At 40.6% G+C, this 19,614-nt stretch overlaps 1 protein-coding gene across 5 annotated transcripts in view; it reads right to left on the bottom strand.

Annotated features, from left to right (window-relative positions):
- Nucleotides 1-1,595: 1,595 nt before the first annotated feature.
- LOC111580634 (spectrin beta chain, non-erythrocytic 1) overlaps nucleotides 1,596-19,614 on the bottom strand; it is a 55,802-nt gene continuing 37,783 nt past the window's right edge. For 2 of the 5 annotated variants that reach the window (XM_023288466.3, XM_023288468.3), the window contains 28 exons: nucleotides 17,745-17,898; nucleotides 17,235-17,629; nucleotides 16,868-17,131; nucleotides 16,572-16,783; nucleotides 16,059-16,196; nucleotides 15,735-15,954; nucleotides 15,072-15,608; nucleotides 14,006-14,208; nucleotides 13,809-13,899; nucleotides 13,557-13,703; nucleotides 13,118-13,381; nucleotides 12,556-12,780; nucleotides 12,352-12,441; nucleotides 11,854-12,132; nucleotides 11,629-11,759; nucleotides 11,301-11,505; nucleotides 10,817-11,191; nucleotides 10,480-10,724; nucleotides 10,240-10,378; nucleotides 9,996-10,080; nucleotides 9,226-9,422; nucleotides 8,971-9,098; nucleotides 8,807-8,882; nucleotides 7,798-7,875; nucleotides 6,518-6,696; nucleotides 6,093-6,266; nucleotides 5,880-5,922; nucleotides 1,596-5,250 (listed from right to left, as the gene is read on the bottom strand). In XM_023288466.3, coding sequence (XP_023144234.1) covers nucleotides 5,038-5,250; nucleotides 5,880-5,922; nucleotides 6,093-6,266; nucleotides 6,518-6,696; nucleotides 7,798-7,875; nucleotides 8,807-8,882; nucleotides 8,971-9,098; nucleotides 9,226-9,422; nucleotides 9,996-10,080; nucleotides 10,240-10,378; nucleotides 10,480-10,724; nucleotides 10,817-11,191; nucleotides 11,301-11,505; nucleotides 11,629-11,759; nucleotides 11,854-12,132; nucleotides 12,352-12,441; nucleotides 12,556-12,780; nucleotides 13,118-13,381; nucleotides 13,557-13,703; nucleotides 13,809-13,899; nucleotides 14,006-14,208; nucleotides 15,072-15,608; nucleotides 15,735-15,954; nucleotides 16,059-16,196; nucleotides 16,572-16,783; nucleotides 16,868-17,131; nucleotides 17,235-17,629; nucleotides 17,745-17,898 — 5,487 coding nt within the window. In that variant the 3' untranslated portion in view covers nucleotides 1,596-5,037. The remainder of the gene's footprint in view (nucleotides 5,251-5,879; nucleotides 5,923-6,092; nucleotides 6,267-6,517; nucleotides 6,697-7,797; nucleotides 7,876-8,806; nucleotides 8,883-8,970; nucleotides 9,099-9,225; nucleotides 9,423-9,995; nucleotides 10,081-10,239; nucleotides 10,379-10,479; nucleotides 10,725-10,816; nucleotides 11,192-11,300; nucleotides 11,506-11,628; nucleotides 11,760-11,853; nucleotides 12,133-12,351; nucleotides 12,442-12,555; nucleotides 12,781-13,117; nucleotides 13,382-13,556; nucleotides 13,704-13,808; nucleotides 13,900-14,005; nucleotides 14,209-15,071; nucleotides 15,609-15,734; nucleotides 15,955-16,058; nucleotides 16,197-16,571; nucleotides 16,784-16,867; nucleotides 17,132-17,234; nucleotides 17,630-17,744; nucleotides 17,899-19,614) is intronic. The other 3 variants (XM_023288469.3, XM_023288470.3, XM_023288467.3) reach the window with 2 other exon arrangements.

Genomic DNA, 19,614 nt, shown 5'->3' with positions numbered 1-19,614 from the left:
CTATTCCTCCCACATTTCAACTGTGGGACATGCTTAGCTTACTTGGTTATTCTTAGAGCATAGACTTTAGATGAGATGAACAAACCCTCTGTAACGTCACCCATAAGTGTCCTGAACAGCAGTTTTAAAGCTCCCTGCTGTCACCATCTTGACAGTGTCTGCTCCCAGCTAATCCAAAAATGAGCAAAGAGGTGGAGCGTGAACAGAGCTGAGATGGGTCATGCAAATGTCTCTGGGCCATGAACTGTCTTATGACTGCACTCACATGTCACTCAAAGCAGCTGCACCCTTAATTATGCATAACTTTAAGCCCCAATGCAATTTAAATAAATGAGGCCTTTAAAGCCCACTGATAATTGGTTAACTCCTAAAAGCTAATCTCTGTGTCAAAGCTAACTATTTATTTTTTTAACCATAAAATAAGCTCCTCTTGTTTTAAAATGGCTTGATTTTTTAAAAATAAAAATGTTATCTGCAGATCAGTTATAGCTTTTAAGTTATGACTGATATGTTTACAACACATGATTAAAATAATGGTATTAAAACACTTCAGTTTATGCTAACTGATCAGACCTGTTCTCTTTTATTCCTTCTCAGTCACATTATTCCTGAAGAAAAATCCTTTTAACAAATTCATGGCTCAGGATGAATATATCTTGAAATACCCTTAGCTGGGATGTAGTTGTTAATGAAATAAACTGTACAGATATTAATATTTGCCTCAAAACTGTGATAGGATCAATATTTAAACTGTTGATTAAATAATGAACGACATATACAATATGGGCCTATGAGATGACAATGTATGTCAGTGTTAATCTTTTTCTGGATGTTTTCTTGAATATATGGTAATAAAAAAGGCAAAATATAATAGATAAGATAGTATCAAATGACTTATTTTTGTAATCACATATTACAAAGTATTGTCAAAATGGTTGTAAAATTATGGGGCATTGTATCTCATCAACCATCACCTTTCAATAAACATATAAAACTCAATGTTTATTTTGATTGAACATTTTACTGAGTGTTTTAGTTTATCTGTTCATTCTCTCTGCAGTGTCTGACCTGATACCAAATTATAATCCATCTAAACTTTCACTTTTTATACGTCACCGAACATAAAACCCCCAAAATCCTGGTTACCGTGTCATTTATAAGGCGAGTTTCACTGTTAACGTAAACATTTATTGTCACAGTGCCTGTACTGCTAACCCTTAATTAATCTAAGAGTTTTTAACAGGACAATTGTTGGTTCTTGTCTTGACATTAAACTCAGGCATTTAAATGGCAGTGGAAGGAAAACTGTTACTGAAACTGTATTTTAAGGTACACTACCAGTCAAAAGTTCGGACACACCTTCTCGTTTGTATTATTTTCTACACTGTAGATTAATACTGAAGATTAACACGTGTATTCTTTTATAACTTTGATGTCTTCAGTATTAATCTACAATGTATAAAATAATTAAATAAAAACCATTGAATGAGAAGGTGTGTCCAAAATTTTGACTGGTAGCGTAGTTGAGGTAACTAATTGAATAAACTCACAAGAGTGGTGGTTAAGGAGACAAGAAGACCCCCAACACCACCGTGTTCTTGATTAAACCATGTTTTATTATTCCTAATATTAGATGTAGATACACAAGTCAACAAACATTATCTTCGATTTGTAATGAAAATGCTCCACAGCACACTGACATCGTGTGGAAGGGTCTGGTATTACAGACACGTACCTGAAAATGAACAGCAGTTATAGTTTTTGCAATAACTTGCATTAGTAACAGTAGTAGTAATAGTAACAACAGTAGCAATAATGATAATAATAGCAATTAATAATAGTAGTGGTATTAACAACTCTGAATTACAGAGGAAGGAACAGACATTCGTCAAAAGTAATGAGAAATGAAGGGAGGTGGACAGGCTTATCAAATGCCGCGAGACAGACCACTGGATGAAAAAATACAAGCTCCCACTAGACAGCAAATATCCTGCCTTCATCTAAAAAAGGAAGCTCAAATTGTCACCAGTCTGTTCACTCATATCTAATACTTAACAAGTAAAAGTTGTTTTTTCTTCATTAAGTACTGCATTGTTACAAGTACTCTTAGAACCAAAAACTTATATCTTTGACATCAATAATACATACTTTCCATGTTCTGGTCAAAGCTCACCAGTAGCACAATGTTATTTTAAAAGGATGCCATATGCAACATCGAATCACAGCCAGCTGAGGACATTCCCACAAGACTGGATTGCCGGGGTCATTCTGCATTGAATATACAGTACAGTATTAATGTGAGAGTGTGTGAGAAAGAGAGAGAGAGAGAGCTTGTGTACAGTATATCAAGTATGAGAAATATTTTTGCTTCACATGACCAATTTGGCCAAACTAATTTGAATCATTCACATTCAAATGAGCTGATAAGAAAATACACTTTGAACTTGAACCACCCAGCATCAGCTGGACGCCGCGTTAGGCGTCCAGGGCGGAGAAAAAGAAGCAGTAGTCGCTAAAACAGCTCATCCACTGGGGGAAGAAGGACTCCTTTATTCAAAACTGTGCACAATGTTCACAAACTGCATTGGCTCACTTATGTATGCAGTGACCTTGCTGACCTGGCCCACAGATCCTAGTTCAGTCGAGCTCTGTGACACACCCGGGATGCAAAAGTGCCACAGACAGAGACAAGTTTGGACCAGGTGCTATTAACTGAACCCAGTTCAATAGTCTCAAAGTGGATGTTGACATATTTCTCCTCTCTGACTTTCGCAGTACCGTATTTATTTGGGACTGCAACGTAAGGCCGACCTGTGTAAATTTCCAGTTGATTGTGGCATCAACAGTTTTGGTGTGACATTCCTGTGAACTAATCACTCCTCCAAGGCATGACATGCACATCCTGGCAATTACCAGCCTTAAAGAGTTACTATCAAAATGCCAAGAATTACAAATAATCGCTCGCAGCCAACTTGTTTTGTGGTAGCCCATAAAACTCTTGAATTGTAAACAGCAAATTAACACTTTTAAGTGACTATAACAACCAGTTTGAGATATTTGTGTGTGTACTGTCTACATTCACATTATACTGTAGCTGTTCTTTTTATTTTAACAGGTACAGTATTTGAGGAAACTAACAAACACTTATCATTTTTACATACGCTTATCTTGTTTCATTCTAACAGCCAATTACATAAAATTAGTTGCTCTTCAATCCTGAATATGAAGTGATCTCATGTCTACAGAGTACATCAACACAGCAGAGAATAGATGGCAATGATTGGACACACACAAGTATACATGAAGTCATGCCACATATGCAAGAGAGCCGAGCTCATAGAAGAGAACTGAGGACTTTTCCCTCTCTGCCACCACTCCTGAGCAGAGCTCTCTGCACTTAATCCTATTGTACCTGCATATATAAACCACTGACATACATTAGGTCATTGCCACAGGGCACATTTTTAACATTCTTTTCTTTGCACCAAGATCACTTTCTTGGAGACTGTTTGAATGGAGAGTGGGCTTGTAGAAAAAAAGGATTCAGTGTATCTGAAGTGGGTTCAAGTAAGGCTCATATCTCTCTGTCAGAAAGCACATAAAGCACGTTTTTCACTGTCTATCCAATCTCACTTCCACACCCCCCCACTTCACCTGTAATTAGATCTGTCAGCTGTCCATCTGTTTTGCTCGCATCCACAAAAAAAAAATGTGCTTCAGCTTTTAATCTACAAGCTGCCCCCATGTCTTCACACCAGCAGGTAGAGAGAACGGAAATAGATGTTAGAGATACTGAAGGAGAAATGGTAACCGTCTTGAGAAACGTCATTGGTAATGTCAGCTTCCACGTACTTCAAACCAAAAGAAAAGCAAATTTTATGAAATCATTCCAGCAATATTATTCTGTGTTTGTGTCTGATTTTCGTCTGCGTTTGAGTACCGAAAAAGCAGCATCCATCTGGCCACGTTTGATCAGGAATAACATAAACATGCAAAATCCACAGCACCACAACTCACACACACGCACGCACGCACACACTAGAAAACTAATCTTCTCTGCTTTGTACAGAAAAAAAAGAAAGTTGAAAATCAAGCAGAAAAGATCACTCAAAAGAAATAATCAATACAGGCAAAATTAAAGATAAAAAAAAGATAAAACCACTTATTAAATATATATATCATTTTCCCAATGAAACTTGTGATCACTTACTGCACACTGCTAAAATTTAAGGAGCTTTATTTTCTTCTCAAAACACCTCAGAAACTGTCATTCCTAAAAAAAAAAAAACAATACATACAAGGGCAAGCCCAACATTCTCCACTAGTTTAACCAAATTTGTTTCTCTCCACAACATAAATCAAGGTTATCTACTGTCAAATTAATTAGTTTGTCTTCTCAAACCAGCAATTGCAAAAGATAAATAGCAATAATAATTATAATAATATCAATCAGGTTAATAACATCAATACCAAGAACGGAAAAAGAGACTGATGTGATCCTTCCCAAAAGAGAACGTTTGAAAGAGGGGAAATGAAACCAGAGCGCAGCAGAGCGGAAAGCCACCATCCATCGTTTTATTAGAGGCACAGCATCACGACGGGCTCAACTAGTCAAGACTCACTGAGGAGGAAATATTCCTGCAGAAGAAGATCCAATTTGTTGGACTGGAACTGAGTCGGGCCTGGATTCCTGCATATGCCAACCATGCCTGTTACTCACTCGGGCTAATGAGCTCTGCGGGTCTGAAACGGTCTAAAACTGGATGACGGCTTTCGTTGTTTGGTGCAGCTAAATGTGAAATATGGATTGGATGAACAAAAAATTAAATGACAGATAAAACCAGCGAGGGAGAGAATCAGAAATAAAGAGAAAAAATAACACGTTTTCTGTTAGCCACGTGATGTAGCTGTCAAATTCCTAGGGGCCTGCACTGAGAGCAGCGTGTTTGTATGACTGGTTTGTACTTTCATTACTGTCTGCCTCAGTCTGTTGAAATTGTGACAAATGCGTTTTCCACCGATAATTTTACAAGTGTTCTATTTCTTCTTGCCAAAGAAGCTGAACCTCTTCTCACGATCCTTCTCTTTCCCCTCTTTGTTGCGCATGGTGACGCCTCCAGCGTCGCCTGCGCTGGGGGAGATGGGAGGCATCGTCATGGCACGGCTCAGGGCCCGCGGACCCCCGGGCGAGTCCCCTGACCCTGATGGAATGGAAACGAGGATGGAGCGAATCCAGGAGCTCATTTCCGCCTTTTAAACAAACAAAACACGTTATTATGCCATCATACACTTGGAGCAAACAAACATGATTTGTATTTTTTTGTGTTTGTGATATACAGCGGTCCCTCGTCTATCCTGGGGTTACGTTCCAGACCCCCCCACGACAGACGGAAATCCACGAATAGCAACTATATTTATCTTATTATTTATATATACTTTAAGGCTGTATAAACCCTTCCCTCCATTACTGTGGTTTATGTTAGTGTTCCAGTGTTATTAGCGTTTATGTTTTGTTGTGTTTTTGTGGTTTAGTCAGCCTAGTTAGTTTGGTTAAGTGTTATGTTGTCAAGACCGTGAGTGTGAAGTGTAGTGTGTTTAATGACTTCCTGCCACATTTACTAAAGTTGCTTTCTGTGTGCGTCAAAATAGAAGCATCTGTCAGTTGCAGAGTGCATAAAAGGCAGATATCGTTTGTCCAGCGTCGTTCTTCAAGGCAGCTCTCCACAATAATGAATATATAAAAATACCTATATACCGTAAAATCATATAGCGAAAAATCTACAATACCAAATGCAATTTAAGAATCCGCGATACAGTGAGACCACGTGTGAACCATGATATGGCGAGAGACCACTGTAATTCTATTCTGTACATCTCACCTCATCCTTTGCTTGGAACAGGTACTCCTTCCCATCCCCTAGCCTGCAGATACAGGGGTGAAGAGGTAAAACACAAGTCGGGGATAAACTAATACACTATTTTACCATAATTGTTATTTCACTATGGCTGCTATCTTTTAAATAGTAAATGTAACAGGACAGCCGTATAAGCCATCTTAGTTCAGAGGGTTTTCTTGTTGTCTCTCTTCTCACCTGAGCTTAAATACATGTTTCCTCTTCTTATAGTCGTGGGCTACTTCACACACAGCCTCTCCCAGGCTGATGGGTACCTCTCCGTGGTATGGAATGCCGTTACTAGCGCTCTTGCTGTCTTTATAGAAACCAAGACTTCCTTTTCTTAGGACACAGTACACATTCTGCCAGGACCTATAGAAATAAATGAACAGAAACAGAAAATGTAAAACACTAGTGAACTGAAGGAACATGTATTTTCTGTAATCTAATCTAATCTTTCTTTCCTGTAGTTTCCATGTGACCCCATCCCTCTAAGGTTCTGTAAATCTTTCAATTGAAAAGTTAACTGATTTTCAAAAAAAGAATCTATCTTGTCTGTCTCATCTTTAATACAGTGCATGTAACCAACTTGCCAGACGGGAGTGACTCAGAGAAACACTCACCTGCTAGCTGCCTTTTTGCTGTGGGACTCCATCTCCTGTTTTCGACAGAGCATTCCCTCCATGGCCTCTGGCCCAGACTCAGCTCCGCCTCTGCTTGGTAACGTGGCAGACGGCTCGAGGCGAGAAGATGCCAACCCGCTGTCTCTACCTGGTCCGTTGACTGACTCAGACTCCGAGCCCTGTAGTTCACACCAGGACATAAACGGTGGTGAGGAGGAAGACAAAACACGACTGGATGGAAGCAGCGAGGGGCAAAGCAGCCATTCACAGCCATACATGAAAAGCCATGATGACGTTTACTTTGACAGCACTGTATGATTACCTCAGATAACAGCATCGTGTGGGTACAGAAGGTACGCATAATCACACAGTACACTGACATTACACAAACAAATTACAGCTGCTCCTGTAGGTAAGACATACTATTAAAATAATCATACATATGTAAAATGTGCATGCTAAACTAAATAGAACTGGGTAGTTGCAAAACTAATAAAAATGTATCAGCAGAAACTAATATCTGACCTGTTGAGAACAAACTGATACAAAATGACATTACATATACTATTATTCTTAAGCTAATCAACTAACAAGCTACTCACTCAAATTTCAGTAATTTATAGTAAGTGTGAATGAATAAATGATAATTCTACACAGTAACACACAAACAGACAACCAACAGGGACACACACTCAATTACAGTTGATGTAAACCTTGAGATCTCTTTGATGAATTATTCTGGCTTTTATTTAGCACATGAATCTTAAATCACAAAATGCACAGACAATAGGATTTAAAGTAGTCGACTGTAACAGTCGTAGGCAGCAGACACATTTGTGTTTGTCAGTTTGTCCTTGATAAACCCTCTTCTACAAAGAGTTGTCATGACTTTCACACTTAAAGAAACTGACACATATAAAGAAAGACTAAAACAAGCTACATATAAATCAGCACTGAACAGCTACAACTGTCACCACATTTACTGAGCTCCACATTTACAGTCACTCCTGTCCTGGTCAATGTGAACACATATACAGCAGCAGACTTCAACAGAATTTGATCCATGAAAACAATGTGTTCATGAATCGGCGTCATGCCTTTAAACAGCGATGGGACAGTGTAAACTGGGCCATGAATAAATAAAGCAATGGTTGCATCTGTGACAGAGAGCAATGGCTTCTCCATAAAAGAAAAGAGGCACTGCAGTTGACCAGGAGCTGAGCGGAGGCTGTGAAGGGGGCGAGGGGAAGCTACAAAGCTGACCACGGCTTGGTACTCACACGCTCCGGCTGCTTTGGCTTACACACACGTTTAGGCTCTGATTTCTTTCCCACTGACAACGATAGCGATATTGACTGCTGATAAAAACGCAATAAGATATTGTTAAGAAGTCGTTGCATGAGGCAGAAACTTGAATGTTAGTGAACACAGACACTTTACTGCTTCTTTGCAGGCAGCCAAAGCAGACTGCCATCATCGGCTCTGAAACACCTGAAGTCACAAGGTGCATCTTTTTATCTGCCAGTGAGGAGATTCACTAAAAGCGTATACCATGCAGAAAGTTTACTGTACCCTAACCAGGTCTCTCCACCTCCATACAGGTGCCCTGTTTGATTAAATCAGGGCTCCTGGGGTCTGGGTTTTCCTCCAAACCCCAATTGGCTCTGATTTTTTTTTTCTACAGAAAGTGGTTCCTAATAAACGTCTTTGTCAAGTGTCATCAACAATACCTCAGCAAGACTTGGCCCTATTAAACAGCATTGCTGATACCTTTATGTTCTTTTTCAATATTTTTTTCTTGAATATACATTGTACCAATGAAGCTTAATGGCCAAGTAAACAATTTATTTCATTCTAAAATTTTTACAAAACAACACTATGGATTGTAGTTGAACAAACAGAGACAAGGACACACAGTCAGAAACATTTACACTATGAATTATGACATACTTACAGGGTTGGACTTCTTTTACAAGGTGTACATTTTTTAAGCTCATAGTTTGCAACAAATGCTGCTATTTACTGATAGTTTGTCAATTATGTAATATTAGTAAACCTTGCATGTTAACATTGTGACATTTACAAAAATTATGAGTATTTTATTCAATTCTGTTTTGATTGATTAAATACAAATTTTCTGTTTTTTTTTTTTTTTTTAATTTATCATAATATCAGAGATGATGCAAGACAACATGGAAAAAACATTACGTTGAAAACCTGAAATTACGTTGAAATTACTTTGTTGCACCACAGAGCCAATACCGTTTGGATCAACAAAATGTGTCTTACCTGAGATGTGTCATTGTCACTGTGTACGCCATTCACTGACACTGACTGATTGAGTGTAGTCTGGTCCAGACTGGTTCTATGTATAAGAGGAAACAGGTTATTAAAAACAACACACAAAAAAAGCTTTTTCATGGGTTGGCTCCACCCAACTCCATTTGATCTACCTGGCAGCAGAATCATGTGCTTGACTTTCTGTCTCAGATTGTGCCACTTCTTCTGCTGGTGGTGGTGTAGGTGGTCGCCGTGCTCTCTCCTCTTCCTCTAGCCTCCTCTGGATCTCGTGTTCCTCAAGCTAAAAAATGAAAATTCCACAGCATTATGAGTGAAAGTTTCATTGCCTAAATTATAGATGAGACAAATGTTCTGTACATCCTGTGTCTACCAGGCAACTCCAGGACAAAATAAATCTCTCTACTTACTGTGGTGAGTTTCTCCAGGCTCACAAAGCGCTCTTCCCAAGCTGCAGCAAGTTTCTCAAAAGCCTCATGACGCTTAATTAGGCTCTCTACCTCATCCACATTTGAGCCAAGCTCTGCTGCTCGCACCAGAGGTTCTTGCCCTGCCAGCCATGACTCTGCCACATAGGCATCACGACCAAACTGCAACACCTCCAGCACTGAGATGAAGAGACACAAAGGCCAGAAGACAGAGAGAAAAACAAACAAATACAAAGAGAGAGTGACAGAAACAAATAATGAGACAGGAACAAACACAGTATAAACAGCGTCAGAAACTATTGGTAGTAAGTCAGGTACATATCCAGAACCTCACTTGCAGACCCTAAATTTAAGTTTAGCCAAAAAACAAAACAAATAAAAAACACACAGGCCAATTTATGCTTTCTGTGTCCACATGGGTATGTGTGACGTGAATTTAGCCGTCAAGTCTGTGAAGGCCTGTGTAGCACTGTGATGTGTAACTGGTAACATTCTGCCTTTTACCTTACAAAAAAAAAAATGGCTACATGATAACTTTCTGGAGTTATGTTGTACAATCCCGTTACCAAAGAGCTTGAACTGCCGTACTGTGTCTTTCTGGACAAACTGGACACACTCGTTTGTATTTTATCTACTATCTCTAGCCTTTACTCAGTGAGCCTAGAACAACATGCCTCTTATGTTCCCTTTGCAGTGACATTATTAGATTCAATGTACCCTTGTACAGACTAACACGTGCTAAGCTTGCATACCAATTTGTAAATGGTCCATCTTGTCTTGCCACTTTTTGTTGATCTTATCTCTCTTTTCCTGGAGCTGAGCCAGTTTCTCTCGGATCTGTGGATCATGAAACATTCAGTAATGATATGACCGAGCCATTAAGTAAGTGGACACTGAATATTCATTGTTGTCTTCCTTTTATACTCAAAACTATTTGTTGTAAATATGCAATGTTCTGACTGAAGATAAACATAACTGTGAACGAGTGCAAACTACCTCATCAGCTGCATAGTGATTATTATTGATGAGAGTATTTCCCATCTCAGTACAGGCAGTAAAGCTGTCCGCCCTGGTCTCAATCTCTGATTTGATGTCTTGATGATTGGCAATGACCAATCCTGCAGAGGATACATCCCTGGAAAAACAGAGAGAAGAGAGAGTTTACATATAAACATACAAGTAAAAGTGATTATAGCAGCATTCATTGTGTTAAACTGAACATAAAACAACATTTACCTGGGACTGTCATGTGCATCAATCTGCAGATTGACACCATCCATCCAGAGCATGAGGTCTCGCACCATGTTGAAGAAGCGGAACTTCTCTACTGTGTCCAGCAGGAGGAGCCTGCGGGCCTGACCAGCCTCAAGCAGACCCTCCCAGGCAGAAGTCACTGCATGTTCACTCCTGTGAATGTCATCAGCTTTCTCACCAGCGTAGGCCTTCTGCAGCCGAGCTGCATCGTCCTGAACCTGGTTCACCTAGGAGTTCAAAGAAGAGAGGACGTTCAGTTTTATTATTCAGATCTCTCTTCGAGTCTAACATGAGATCTCGTTATAAAGAGATAACTGACCTGTCCACTGAGGGCCTGGATGTCATGTTCAAACGTGTTGTGCTGTCTGTGTAGATGCTGGACAGTATTCAGATCACGGCCAAGATCTGAAGGCAGTGCCTCCCTCTTCTCCTTAACACGTCCAAGCACTTCCATGGCATCTTGATGGAAGCGGTGCAGCTCATAGGAGGCTGCCAACATTTGTGTGCGTGTGTCAATCAGCTCTAGCAGGTCAGCCCAGGCCTCATTCAAACCATCCTTCCACTCAGCGACACTGGCGTTCTCAGGATGACCCGACTCAATCAGGTCATCTGCCAACCCATTTACACCGTCTACACGCTCCTGGCCGATGGTGCTGGTGTCACGAGCAAACTCCCGGAACTTGTCCCTCAGCATCTGTAGAAAGAAAAATCAGGGCAAAAGGGAGCAACATAATTAATTTAGCTAAATTTCCCAGAGCTTCAGTGTCATCAATGCATGTGTCTGAGAAAAAAAAAAACCTCACTGTGACATGTTCGTAGTCCTGTCCTAGTTCATGGGAGCCAGCAACCACCTCCCTCTCAGCAATCCACTGTTCCAGATCATCCACCTCCCGCTTCAGCTGCGTCAGCCGCAGCCTCTCCTGAAGCCGACCGCGACGCTCCTCAGCAAGGTCTTTCAGGCCTGCATACAGCTTGTCAACTTGTGCTTGTCGTAAGGTGATTCTTTCACTGTTTCATTGAAGATAAAAATGAGAGCAGACGGATCAGCGGTTATGGTTGTCCAGTGTCATTCATACAAAGGCATGTGCCCAGCTGAAATTTCAACATTCAAAACTCCGTGTGCTTTCTCACCTCTCTGGGTGTTCACTAGTGACCATGAGGCGACTGCTGTTGGCCAGCTGATGAATGGTCTGGGCGTAATCTTCAAGTGCCTGCTCCAGACTCTGGTGCTTCTTGACCATCACTAGAGCACTTTGCTCATCCTGGGAGACAAACATTATCATGTTTCCTCATGACACAAGATTGTGAAAGAGCTGCACTAAGAGCACTTCTATGTCTTACTTTGTCCCGTCTTACCTTGGCTTTTTCTTCTGACATCATGTGCAACTCTTGTTCTCCCATCCAGGCCTCAGCTTCTGCTGCATCAGCATAGAACTGCTGGGCGCGATTGGCCTCTATTAGACGGGCATGACGCTTGTCTGTCTCTGCAATCAGCTGGTCCCAGAGGTCCTTCAGCTCAACAAGACGCTCCTCTAGAACAGACTGTCTCTCACCATCTACCTGGCTCTGAGTCTTGCCTCGTCTGTGGATATCATCAATGCGAGGCTGATGGCCCTGGATCTCCTTCTGCAGTGTCTGATTCACAACCACAGACAATGTTTATATTTAATGGTGAGTTGGCAATTTCTACCTTTAACATTGTTTTAAGTCCATCTCCAGTGAAAGACTTCAAAAAGTTATAGATGACAGTGAGGGTCAGTTACCTATCTAAATCACAACATTAAAATATATTGCTGCTAATTCATAATTTTGTCAATAAGTACAAAATATAAATATATATTTTTATTGCTGTACCTGGTTCTTCTTGATTAGCAGCTGTACAGTGGGCAGGTCTTTTCCATGGTCTGTAGAGGTTGCCAGGGGCATCCTCTCTTTCACCCATAGCTAAGAGAAAAACAGAAGCAAGCATAAGGCAAAGAAGATACAGAAGAAACACTTGCGTACTTCACACTTTTTTCTCTTATTTATTTATGGAGACTGAAGGGTAATCTCACTCACAATTTCATCTTCCAGATCTCTGTTGAACTGATGTGCTTCTTTGGAGGCGAGTAGTCGCTGTCTTCTCAGCTTGAGAGGTTCCTGGAGGTTGGAGAAGTTGTCAGTGACGCGTCTTTGCTGACCATCTACCTCAGCCAGTCCAGCATCTTCCTGGGACAGAGCCAGAGCCTGAGACTGCAGAGACTGCACCTCCTTCTCTCTGACCTCCATCTGATGCTCCAGCATCTACACAGGGAGGAAAGACAAGATGGTTTACCACTTGGTTAGTTCCACCAGGTTTACTCAGCAAGTTCAGGACTTTAGAAATATCCTTAATGTTGATTACACAAGAAATTCTATAATTTCTGTACATGTCTGAACTGCATCTTTAAGATGGTGTTTTTTTCAGCACCTTAAAAACCTGTAGATTTTCTGACACAAATTTTGATCAGAACACCTGTGTTTTTGTTTTTTATCTGTGAAGATTACTACTATAGATGGGTTGATTTAAAGGTCCATCATCTAACAGTATTTCTCGACAAAGATGTGAAAGTTTGTGCATTACTTGCAACGTGTAATCTACCTGGTGTTTCTTGAGGAGGATGTTGACACTGGTCAAATCTTTTCCATAGTCATCACTGTGCAGCTGACCCTCAAGGTTTTTCAGCCAGACATCCAGAGCAGAGCAGCTCTGTGTAAAGAGCTCTGCTCTGTTAGCATCAAACAAGCACTGAGCCTTGGTTTGGGTGGTCCCTTCCAGCTCCTCCCACTGACGCTGCAGGTCCTCCAGGGTCTGCTGGACAACAGGTTTCAGCTCAGGCTTCTCCGCCACCAACGCCTGACCCTCCTGTTAGATGCAGAAACAATGACAAGTTTAAACTTCATTAATCTGCAACTTAAGCAACGCCTGTGCTGTTAGACTGTTCCCAGTGTAAAAGGATTAAATGCATGAAAAGATATCTATCCTTAAAGTGGATGTAAACAGATGTCTTCTTCATGTGTTTACTCAAAGTTGGACACACCTTATCAATCTTGTCAAGCCAGTCTTTGTTTGAAGCCAGCTCTGCCATGAAGGCCTGATGTTTCTGCCACTTGCTGTGAAGATTTCTGGCCTCGTCATACGACATGTCCTGAGCTGTGAGCATCTTCTCATTGATCCACAATGTGAGCTTAAGAAAAGACAACAACATTATGTAATATGTGTTTTTAGAATAATCTGAAGACATTTCTATTCACAATTATGTTGCAATTTCATTTAATGTAAATAATTTTACCTCCTGTCCATCTTGGAGGAAGTGCTGAAGTTCACGGTTATCCTTAAGTTTGGTCAACAGTTCATTTGCAGCCTCCTTATTCTTAAGGTGCCTAGAGAAAATAAGCAGAGCACTAAATAGCTACTCTTTAAACATCTAATTAAAACAAAAAAATCCTTTAATATCAGTTTTCTCCCTTCTTTTAGTTTTGCTCTAACCTTTCTTGGACTGAATCCACTTTTTCTTGGATCTTATCAGAGTTTGCATTAGAGTCATTAATGAGGCGCCTTCCAGCCTCCACCACACCAGTTATCTTCTCTTCACTGGCTTCTGTGGTGGTAAGGAAGTCCTCATGCTTCTTAATGGCCTCCTCTGCTGCCTGAAGACTGGTGGGCATCTCTGTGTGGGACAGCACGTACTCCTACACAGAGACAGAAGGAATGTCAAACATTTTTTCCAACATGCAGGGCATTTATCTAATTCCAATGATTTTTCTTGTTTGGTTGTAGCCTGTTTTACAACACATATAGTACGTGATTATTGGGATTAAGGCGTTAGAAACAAGTGCAAACAACTGTCTTTGACTCATAGGTTGTCCCAGTCCTTACAAGTGAATGAACTTGAAATTATTCTTGATGTGATTTTTGTGCTACTCTGAAGTAATGATGGCTCTTTTCTAAATTTTACGAATTGAAAACTGACCTCATATAGTGGCCAATACCATACAGATCTTATGGCCCATTTACAAAGAAGCTTGCCTCTCTCCACATAGTTTGAACAAAATTGAGAGCTAGGTAAGTGGCAACACAAAACTAGGTACAAATGTAAACAATCCAGATAACTACACTACCATAATGAAAAACTATACAGGGTCGGGATCGAAACTTAACATGAGGTTAAAGATACCTGTGATTGTAAAGACAACATACCTTTGATACACAGAGACAAATAAAATGAAATTAAATTATGCTTCAAAACAATTGTAATTTAAAAAGGCTACCTAAAATTGCTTAAATCTGTTGAGATTATGTATATTAAGAACTTGAAATGGAGTCAAGTCATTGCAGACAACACTGAGAAGAGACAAGGTGGGCGAATTGGATGTTCATTCATATCAGTCATACACTCAATGTGCACTGACATATATATACTTCAGGCACACACTTATTGTGGCTTTGAATTTGGCAGTGACCGCTGGATTGTAGACTGAGCACAAAAAATGTTATTTAAATGAACCCATTGCTTCTTGGCCCAGGCTACATTTACATAGTGTATTTATCTAACCTGGCTGTTGAGGAAGGCTTCTGCCTGCTTCGCATCTCTCAGGAAAGTCTGGAAGTCAAAGGCTTGGGCCAAAAGACTGTGGCGGTTCTCCCACATGCGACGCAATTCATGCCAGCCAGTGTCCAATGCCTGGAGCCTCTGGGCCAGAAACATGTGCTGGGCATCTGTCTGACCCTGGGTCACCTCCTCACCGACTGCACGCATCTTCTCGTAGTCATCCTTATAGTTATCCACCTCATTCTTGATACTCTCGTGCTGGGCTAGCAAACTCTCAGCCTCAGGCAGAGAAGTAGGAATGTCCTCTGAGGCCACTGCTGTCTGGGTACGGGACAGCCAGGACTGGAAGTCGTCCAGATCCCTAAGGAAACCCTGTAGCTTGCTGGCTTCACCCAATGACTCTTCTCGTCGCTTCATGGTGGCGTTCAACTCCTCCCACACCTCTTGAATCTCTGCCAGCCGTCCTTGAATCTCTCCAGCCTGATCTGGATGTTCCTTGGCCAGCTTTTCTGCCTCATTTCTCAGGTCATCCAATTTGCCCTGAAAAGAGATGAAAAATGATTCATACATAGAAATTGTGACAAAATACCTCTGCATAAAGCCTAAAATAATCCTACTAATACTTTGCCTTGCGTTTATGTTCTGCAATCTGTTCCGTCTTCATACCTGGATAGCCTCGAGGTCCCTCTCCATGCCAGTGAGTTTGCGTTGAAGTGCCATCACTCCAGCCAGGTCATTGCCCAGGCTCTGAGTGGATTCAATCACTTTGGTCTTTTCTTTCATCCAAGTCTGGATCTCATTACATTCAAGATGGTAGTTCTGTATATTGAGGGCAGACTCTAGAGCTTGTTTCTTTTGACCAGACAGTTGTTCAAACTCCTTCCATCTAGAGACAACATCAAATGAAAGAACAAAAATGTTAACCATAAGTACAAATATATTTCTATGTAAAGTGGTGGGTTTTAATAGGTCTTGAACGTTTGAGCCGACCTGTTATTTAGTTGGTCTTTTGTCTGGTGGATTTGATCTTTGTTACAACTGTCAGAGCTGAGCAGCTGCTCTGCCACCTGGTTCACATCTGTGACACGAGCACCTACGTTGTTCATCTCAGGTTCCAGTGTCTCAAATCTGCATCCATAAATAATAGACCAGTATTAATGCATTCATTCTGAAAAGTCTTGTCTAAATTAGAATAGACATTATATACATAGACAATATATAGACATATTTTTCCATATATAATAGAAGCAGAACAATATTAGAGTAACAGAATCCCATACTCGTGATTTTTGAATTGTAAACTTTGGTTTAATTTCATCAATACTAACTCATGTGTTTCAAGACACAGATGTAATTATTTTAATGGATTTTCAGTTTTCTTCAGTTACTTTACTTTCCGTTCTTTTCAACATGAATTGTTTTGAATGAAAAGTATTTGGTCATCATCAGATTTTTTTCAATAAGATATTCAGTATTTTTTCCTTCCTTCTCCCACAGATTTACCTCTGCTGTACAACTTCTAAGTCCTCGAGTTTGGTAGGGATCTCCATGGCATGCAACCACTGCTCTTTTTCCTCCACCCAGAGCTGGCAGGCACCAGCTTCGCTGAACATGCGGTAGAGGGCCAGGGCACCTTCCAGAGCCTGACGCCGAGCTGCTGACAGAGATTCCAGTTCCTCATAGCGCTGCTCAATAGCAGGTAGACGACCTTCCACCTACAGTCGGCAATAAAAATAAGAATTGAGCACTGCAAACTACATGTCATCGCTGAAGAAGTATGAAAAACAAAGCACACGTACTTGAGGGAAGCCTATATAGGCCTGTGGGAGTGCTTGGGCCTGCTCATGCAGGGAGTCGATGAGAGGGTGGTGGCTCTGGATCTCCTCCTCTATCTCCCTCTGTTTGCGAGCTAGTGTCTGGGTGGAAAACTCATCATGGCCCACCTCTTGACTGGACACCTGTCTAAGTGTCTCCATAATCCATGCCTCCATGTCATTGGCATCTGTTTGAAACTGGTTCAGGGCCACAGCTTCCTTAAGATTCTGCTCTCTGAGCTTTGTTGTCTGAGGAGGGAGAACATAAACTTGTGACCAGGTAAGCAGAATTTGGAGAAAGCAGCTTCATGTTGTATAAATATAGATACAGAGAGTGATGATAAACCCCCACCTCCTCCAAATGAGTCCACTGTGCACGGATGTCTTGAATCCTCTCAGTGACCTGTGGGGCTCCAAAGTGTCCCTCTTTAACCAAAGCTTCTCCAGCTGCAATGCTGTTACTCAGGGGGCCATAACGGGCTGCCATCTCATCCCTGAAAGCCTCGTGTTTACTGAGTAGGTGAAGGGCAGAAGTGAGGTCACGGCCACAGTCTCCACTAGCCAGGATCTGCTCCTGCTCTCTGATCCAGGCTGCCTCCTCTCCAACATCCCACATGAACTGCCACAGACGACGTGAGTCCTCTAGGCGCTCTCTGCGTTGTCCAGCAAGCTGACCAAGCTCCTCATAGGCTTGACCCAGCAAGTCAACCTTCTCACTAACTAGTCCAGGCTCACAAGGTTTATAGGCTGGCAATTTAAAAAGGCAGAAAAACATGGCATTTAGACATTCATGCACAAAAAGGCTCAACTAAAATTGCATTGTCTGTACAGACAGTCTGTAAGACCATGTTTGAAGACTTACCCTGTTCATAGGAAGTGAAGCGCTTTGCAGCTCCCTGCACTGCCTTGATCCTCTCAGCCTGAGCTGAAATGTCAGCCTCTACCAGAGTGTGTTTTTGTAGCAGGTCTAACACATCATGCAAATGTTTGCCACTGTCCTGAGACTGCAGACGGCCCTGAAACAGACACAAAACGCAGTTCAGTGACATTTTTGCTTATTTTATTCTATTAAAATCTATTTAAATAGCCCCTCTGAACTCTAACGCAGCACCAACAATGTCTCAGGTAGGCAGGGTACTGGGTCAACAAAGAGGATGTGTGAAGCGAGGCCAACATTCCTAAAGATAGATATTTATCCATTTTAAACCATAAATACTATATGAGCTTTTCTTTGCAATTAGTGACATTTCAAATGATCAAAAACTAAAAATAGTAAGTGACAACAGAGTTTCAATAAGCTATAGCTTCACATCGATCTAAACAAAAGGGAAGTTTAAGCTTTCATCACATGACATCAATAAATATTTCTAGTCATGAGTCATTAGAACAGAGGGCCAATAAAGGACAGGACACTGTTGTACAGATACTGGATAGTAAGTGATAATAAACTGCTTACAAGAATTCTAGTTATTGGTAATAGGTGATTCAATCCCTGACTTTGTTCCAGCTACCACTAAAAATGTAGGGAAGAAATTGGTTAACCGTGACTCAGACTAAAAAGCGCTTACATAATATCTCCACCCTAGCCCTTCCCCATTAGATTAAACATGAGTCTATGGTCTTTCTCTATTATAACAGACAGAAAATTAAAGAAAACACTGAATGCCAGCTTTGGTATAGGTCAAAGCTCAAAAGCAGCAGACTGTCTTACACTGTATTTATTTGAAAGCAGGGAGTGGCTGATAAGACAAAGTCCTCACATTAATATTTGCAGTCATGTAATTTAATCTGTGGTGAAGGAGAGAAGTAAATGTTTTACTTATTAAACAGATGACCAATTGACAGATTTCCATAAGGTCAAATCAAAATACGCTCTACAGAGCCCTGTGTAGAAAAACCATGAGACACAAGAACAGTTTCTTCCCTACTGCCATAACCCTACTAAATAGCTGAGCCACCCTCAGCTAAAATACTGCTGACTTTTTATTAACTGTCTCTACAATACTGCACCTGTACAATATTTCTGCACTATGAATAATATTCTTTACTTTTTGCACTATTCTCACTCTAGCAATTGTTATTTTGTACTATTGTCTATATATATATTCTTTTCTAGATGTGTAAATATCTAAATATATATATAAATTTTTTTCTAGTTATTTTATCGTTCTCTTTTCCTTATTGCTGGAGTGACACCAACAGCTGAAACCAAATTCCTTGTATGTTGTGTACATACTTAGCCTTTAAAGCTGATTCTGATTCTTATGATTTTGAAATTAGTAATAGTATTAGCAAGCTTAATACTTAGGAAACCTATACAGTGTATTCACAAGACATCACTCATAGCCATAGCCACAAAAAAGCAGAAATGCAGAGGTTGCTGTAGCGACCCCCACACCCAGGTCACTGAGCTTTTATAATATCTTGTTACACCCCACTCTCCTAAAATGATTCTTAATGCCGACTTGCAAAGTGTGTTTTTGTCAAGAGTGACTACTTTGTACTGTCAGTGTAGTAAGTTATGTGTAAAGCTGTCAAAGTATGATTTACAGTGCTACAAGGGCACTCTGTGTGTCTTTTGCACAATGTTGTAGTTATTTTTTGTATACATGTATTGCTTAGCAAGAAAATCTAATCAAAAAATATTCTTCTTTTAAATGGATCATAATTCAACAACAAAACATTTAAAGGAAAATTTCATCAATCTACCTCTGAATTCCAATTGACATTTT

The sequence above is a fragment of the Amphiprion ocellaris genome, chromosome 14 (assembly GCF_022539595.1).
Source record: "Amphiprion ocellaris isolate individual 3 ecotype Okinawa chromosome 14, ASM2253959v1, whole genome shotgun sequence".
NCBI lineage: Eukaryota > Metazoa > Chordata > Actinopteri > Pomacentridae > Amphiprion > Amphiprion ocellaris.
Note: the sequence above shows the minus strand (reverse complement) of the source record. Positions and strands in the feature narration are given on the sequence as shown.